The 6649-nt window shown below is 27.6% G+C and overlaps 2 protein-coding genes across 5 annotated transcripts; one reads left to right on the top strand and one right to left on the bottom strand.

Annotated features, from left to right (window-relative positions):
- Positions 1–29: 29 nt before the first annotated feature.
- Positions 30–2700, top strand: LOC143151392 (polycomb protein EED). Of its 4 annotated transcripts, XM_076320754.1 has the most exons (5): positions 30–151; positions 686–832; positions 911–1053; positions 1124–1553; positions 1650–2700. In XM_076320754.1, the coding sequence occupies exons 4-5, from the start codon at positions 1265–1267 to the stop codon at positions 2546–2548; spliced, it is 1188 nt and encodes a 395-aa protein (XP_076176869.1). In that variant the 5' UTR covers positions 30–151; positions 686–832; positions 911–1053; positions 1124–1264; the 3' UTR covers positions 2549–2700. The 4 variants fall into 4 exon arrangements, with proteins under 4 accessions (XP_076176869.1, XP_076176630.1, XP_076176776.1 ...); XM_076320515.1 differs by having other exon boundaries at positions 1124–2700; XM_076320578.1 differs by lacking the exon at positions 30–151 and adding an exon at positions 565–608 and having other exon boundaries at positions 1124–2700.
- Positions 2701–4430: 1730 nt separating this feature from the next.
- On the bottom strand, positions 4431–5588 carry Pfdn2 (prefoldin 2). The gene is made up of 3 exons (XM_076320878.1): positions 5323–5588; positions 4928–5051; positions 4431–4808 (listed from the first exon to the last, which is right to left on the bottom strand). Exons 1-3 carry the CDS (start codon positions 5466–5468, stop codon positions 4623–4625), a joined length of 456 nt encoding a protein of 151 aa, XP_076176993.1. The 5' UTR covers positions 5469–5588; the 3' UTR covers positions 4431–4622.
- Between the last annotated feature and the right edge of the window lie 1061 nt (positions 5589–6649).

Raw genomic sequence — 6649 nt, forward strand, 5'->3', positions numbered from 1 at the left:
GTAAAAGGCGAAAACGAAAATTTGTATATATTAATGTGACGATAAAACTTATTCACTGTTTGCTCGGTAAACGATTATGTAGTTTCTGCCTTTAAGTTTTGAATTTGATAATTCTAAAGATGAAATACGGCGGGAATTCTCACTAAGTTTGGTAAACACCAATTCATTGTTTAGTTTTCTTCTCAATGCATGTAACACTCAAAGCTCCGTATCGTCCATAAAGACAAATCTTTTCAAATTTCCTTAAACAAAAATGTTAGGTTTATTGAATAGTATGCAATTTTCTGCCATATAAATAAAAAAAGAGGTTTAACCTTTATTCATTTTATTTTCACTTGTATTAAAACGAACCTCATCTCTATTATAATGTAAAAAATTGTATGATTATGACATTAATATACTTGTGAATTTAAACAAAATAAACGTGGAGTTGATTATCTTGTGTTTACTGTAGTAGCATTTTACGTAGCCACATTTATGTAATTGCATTGTTGCAATAAATAAAAATGTTACCCATAATTGAATCACATAGTACTATAATATTTTATAAATTTTCCTATATGTTTCTGTCATTTTAAGAAAAATAGTGTAGATTGAATTTTGATAAGGTTATGTTGTTGTTTGAAATATTAAATGAAAACTTGGCTGTATTATTAAGAACATTAAAGATTAATGTCGGTTATAGGACCAGAAGAATTATATGACAAAGTTTCTGAAGGATGAAAATAAAAAGGAAAATAATGATATTCCGTGGTGCATAAGTGCGTATTGCCAAAAAAATAGTACTTTCCTACTCTTGGTACTGATTTCATCATTCTTGTCCTTATCTGAAGTAAGTGTATAATGCAGTTAAAATAATTTTAATTAGAAGAATTAATTATATTTAGATAAAATTAAATTAATATTTAAGGTTGAAATTAACATAAATTAAATAATTTATGAAACTGTCTGTTTGTTAAACTGCAAGAAATTTGAAGTATTATGCACTTGACCTCTCAGTAATGATCAAAAATATGAGACAAACATATTTAATTTTAATCTGCTAACATTTTTGTAAGTTCATATGTTTTCTTATTATTAATCTATAATTATTATATTACATCGATGTCTATATTCTTTCCAGAAGCCACAAATTTGTGTTTAATTAAGTAATAGAATATTGAACTTAGGAAAAGTTGTATTAGGTACAACAAGTGAAATTTCTACTATTGGGTTCCTGATATATTATTTTTAAGATATTTAAAGTAGTACGTTCCATATTAAAATGAAAAAAACAGGCAACAAGGGTCAAACATATACCTCCAGTCAAGAAGATAGTGAAAATGATAGCGATGAAACTGAATGCAGTATTGGCAGTAATTCAACAGCTGGTACTCATCGCAGTGATACACCTACACGCAGTGCTCGTTATAGAAGAAAAGGTCGACGTAGAAGTAAAACAGCAAAATATAAATCATGCGCGGATAAACCTCTGTACAAATATTGTTGTAGTGTGAAGGAAGATCATGGACAACCACTCTTCGGAGTACAATTTAATCATCATTTAAAAGAAGGTGAACCATTAATATTTGCTTCTGTAGGAAGCAATCGTGTAAGCATCTATGAATGTCCAGAAGGAGGTAATATTAGATTACGCCAATGCTATGCAGATCCTGATCCGGAAGAAAATTTTTATACTTGTACTTGGACTTATGATGACTCTGGAAAACCTTTACTGGCAGTGGCAGGATCACGTGGTGTTGTAAGGGTCATTAGTCCTGTAACTATGACTTGCATTAAGCACTATATTGGACATGGTCATGCAATAAATGAATTAAAAATTCATCCTAAAGATCCAAATATATTGCTCTCAGCATCAAAAGATCATGCCCTCAGGTTATGGAATATAAAAACTGATGTATGCATCGCAATTTTTGGTGGAGTGGAAGGTCACAGAGATGAAGTCCTAAGTGCAGATTTTGACATGAAAGGAGAACGTATTATTTCATGTGGTATGGATCATGCATTAAAGTTATGGTCATTAGATAAACAAGATATGCAAGAAGCAATAAAGCAATCTTATCATTGCAATCCTAGTCGTAATGGAAGACCTTTTGATTCTATACTCCAACATTTCCCAGACTTTACTACACGGGATGTTCATCGTAACTATGTTGACTGTGTTAAATGGTATGGCGACTTTATTTTAAGTAAATCTTGTGAAAATTGTATTGTGTGTTGGAAACCAGGACGCCTTGAAGATTCTCAACTGCGTAATGGAGAAACTAGTGCCACTGTTTTACATCGGTTTGAATTTAAAGAATGTGATATATGGTTCATACGATTTTCAATGGATTTTTGGCAACGTACAATAGCTTTAGGGAATCAAGTAGGCAAAACATATGTATGGGACTTGGAAGTCGAGGAACCTGGACAAGCTCGCTGTTACTCACTTCAGCACCCTAGATGCACTGCCCCCATACGTCAAACTAGTTTAAGTAGAGATGGCTCAGTTTTATTATGTGTCTGTGATGATGCCACTGTATGGAGATGGAACCGTGAACACTAGTGTTTATATAATACATAAAATAGTGCCTTTATACAGAATGTATCCTTTAAACTTAACTACCATTTTTCAGGTATTTCCTCTAATTTACCAAAGAAATATTTTGAACAAACATTAGTCAACTTTCGGTTGGCTACTCACTTTAATATTGAAAATTTCCCAAAACTATTTTTTTTTATAAAAATTCATAATCACCTTTACTTACTTTCTTTGTTGTAATAAGTTATGCAAAACAGCATTTTTGTTATTATTGGATATGTTTAATAAACTTATAAGATTGACAGTCTTATTTTTATTTTGAACATATATTTGATTAAAATAAAATAATTTTTCACATTAACATTTACATTGATTAAACATAAATTTCTGAATTTAAAATCACAGTTTAGTAAATTGTTGAATTTGTTTTAACATCAGTTACAACTGTATAAAGTCAAAAATGTATGGTGTTATTTTAAAAAGTCAAGGTGATTGATTTTTTATTAAAAAAAGCATTTTTTTGAACATTTTAATATCCATTTTGTTTAAAACATTTCTTTAGTAGATTAGGTAAAATGCTTGAAAAATGGTAGACAAACTTAAAAGATACATTCTATATTTACAGAATGTACTGTATTAAATGCTTACTTACTGCCTCTTAATATGCAAAATCATAGAATAATTATTATCTATAATGAATTGTAGACTCCTTATAAAGTATTCATTAATGAACTATAATCATTTGTATTCATATATAATTTATGAAGAAATGAAAGTTTGAATGTTTATACATATTATTGCTAGAATAGATTGTTCTTCATAAGAATGAAGAATTCATTTTTTATACATGAAATTGTGACTGCAAAATTTTTAGAGCAAGATTAAACATAAAAATTATGTCTATACTGTATGGATAATCATAATTATTGAATCAGTATGTTTATATTTCTTCATATAAAATATTTTTAAAAATTATATAATACTCATTTCACAAAATAAATTTATTCTGTACAATTATTTACTTTCATCATTAAATTATTATTATTAAGTAATAATATTACTAACAATTAATACAAATTTTGTTGAAAAAAGAATGCAAAGTGATTATTGAGAAATCTGAGAATATTTCTAAACTGTGTTAGTAAATTATTTTGATTATGTAAATTAAACTACATATTTTCATAGATAATGATTATCTATAAAAATGTGATTTACTGAATCATTTTGGTTAAAGATTTTGTTAGACTACATTTATGATTGAAAAATCATTTATTTAATCTTACAAAAGCACAAATACTTTTAAAATGCCTGATATCTTGAACATTCATATTGTTATATTCAATCCGAAATTTTCTGTTTGTAAAACTAAACAAAAAAAATTATTAAAAAATAAAACATTTCTGTTCTTATTAAAATTGTGTCATACGTAAATAATTATTTAATAATACAATTTGTTATAATGTATACATAATCTTAATATTGAATAGTTACATATCTTTAAAAATTAAAAATTAAAAACAAATTAATTTTATTATGCTATATTCAAATACTCATAAAATCTATTGCCAATAATTTCTATGCATGAACTCTATTATCTTTCTTACAAATGAAAATATTTTATAGTTAATATTTGTCTTAGTTTGGATTACTTTCTTTTGTAAATGTAGATGCCTGACGTTCTTCAAATATCAAATGATTAGTTATTAAACTAATTACTATAAGTTTATATATATATATATATATATATATATATATATATATATATATATATATTTACAGTAATCCATAATTCTTTAATCCCTAATTTATGCTTTCTTGTCTCACAATTTGCAATGATACATTAAACTACCTATAGTAAGCCTATAGTAAAAACATTATAGGAAGTAATAGCTATAGAAGGCCAAAATAATTATTTAAAGTTGTATGCTATTATCAATAAACAAAAAATCAATTCTCCTTTTTATATAAAGTACACAATCATTAAAAAATTGAATATTTATACATTTCAAGTACAATGTTCTCTGAGAAGATTTAATAAATAAGTGCCAAAGGGTGATTTAAATGTAAATATGAAATGCATTATAAAGAAATTTTGATTTTATGCATAATTGCTCAACAATGAATTAACAACAACTGGGCTTCTTTTTGCTTCTTTAGAATCTTCAGCTTGTCGTTGTACATCCTGTTGTCCTCTGATTCTAATATTGTGCTTCTCTTTAAATTCATTTATTTCAATTCCTTTCTTTGTTAACTGATCATTTAAAGCATCTATAACTTTCACTAGCTATAAATTATGAAACACATTACTTATGTCTCGTACTAATACAATTTTTAAATAATATGTTATATAAAAGGACATGCATAATTTTAATTATGCTAACTAAAATATGAGACAAATTTTACCTGTTCTTTGTTTATCACCAATGCAGGCATTACATCTTCTACAGTACGTTCACATAAAACACCACCTGTCATTCTGTAGCACTTCCTTTTAGGGTCTACATTTTTTAATGTATCAATTACAATTCTAAAACATCGAATATATATATACATGTATTTCATTTACCTAAAATAATGACATTTTTCCAATTCAGTAAACGTTAATCTTAAAGTACACAATGCAATGCATTATTTATTAGAAAAACTATTTAGTTTTCATTCCTGTATCTTGATTAGAATTGTAATACAATTTTATTAATTGGTTATTAAATATTACTTAATACTTGTTTATAATGCTAGGCAAAATAGGAAGTTTATAAAAAAATATAAGTAATAAATATAGGTTAGAAAATTCATACTTGTGTTCATTTAATTCCATCTCCATTTCTGACAATTTGTTAGCCATTGTTCTTTGCTCATTGCGAAGTATTTGAAATTCTGATATTATTTCTGCATTGGATTTCGCACCTTTTGAAGATTTCCCCGACTTTTTATCGCTAGCCATATTAGGACCTTCACGTTACTTTCTTCTACATACGTAAGATTCGCCAATCCTCGCGCCGATGCTCCTATTTAAGATCGATTTATATAGATCAGAAATGTTTGAGAAGGAGCTATATACAAAACTCCATGAGGCAATGATGAGAGTGCACCTTATGAACCAATGCGCATTCTACATGCGCAGAATACGTTACCCTCAATCAGTAGCCAATAAAGAAGCAGTTTCAGAAAAAGGCTACAGCTTGAGATAAATAACAATATCAAAAGTCTATACTAATTTTTGCTGTTGTTAAGAGAATTCAGCTGAGCAACAACCGATCTTTTAAATAAATACATTATATTATTAATTGGGTTTTTTTTAATTTCACTCTTAATATCGATTTCTGTATATGATCTTGAATTTTCCTAACGGTTTCTATAGAAAATAATTCCGACGTGATCTCGAAAGAGAAGGACATAATTCGTGAAGAAGTTTTTAAAAAAGAGGAAAAAGAATATGAGTATATTGCAGTCACCGACTAAAATAAATAAGCGTGAAGACGGGTGCTTAAAAGGCAGATCAAAATAGTAAAGATAGTATTAATCAAAATCAAAATAGTAAGACATTGTGCTTGAAGTGCAATATTTGCATATGTTAAGAACATTTATTGTTACGACAAGAAACCAACATTTTTACGAAATTACATATAATCTGATATGTAATTAATTAGTAATCTCCTTTGTCAAATTTTTACATTTTTGCTGTTATAAGGTTTTCTTCTTCTAACTAATTTTCCAATAAAAAGTCGCATCGAAACAATTGACTATTCGTATCAATTACAGTTATCGACATTAATAATTACACGACAGATAAGGTACCGACGTATGTCATAAAGCAGTACTGTCCAACGTATGGTTAGTATTACGTTCAGATGAGAATGGGAAAACCCCAGAGATCTCACTTGGATAACACTGATATAAAAACACCGTGGAAACATCGCTAACAAGTCAGGAATCATAAACCAGAGATACCATTTTATTTTAAATTCAATATATTCAACAAATAAGAATAGAAAGTATTCACCATGTAGATAAGGTACACGATATTAAATTAATGAATATAAAAATGTAAAGACAATCAATGTGTTTAAAAAAGGAAAAAGTAAAAACATATACCATTGTAATAAAAAACACGGGCACTTTTAT

Source organism: Ptiloglossa arizonensis, chromosome 1 (assembly GCF_051014685.1).
Source record: "Ptiloglossa arizonensis isolate GNS036 chromosome 1, iyPtiAriz1_principal, whole genome shotgun sequence".
NCBI classification, from domain to species: Eukaryota; Metazoa; Arthropoda; class Insecta; order Hymenoptera; family Colletidae; genus Ptiloglossa; species Ptiloglossa arizonensis.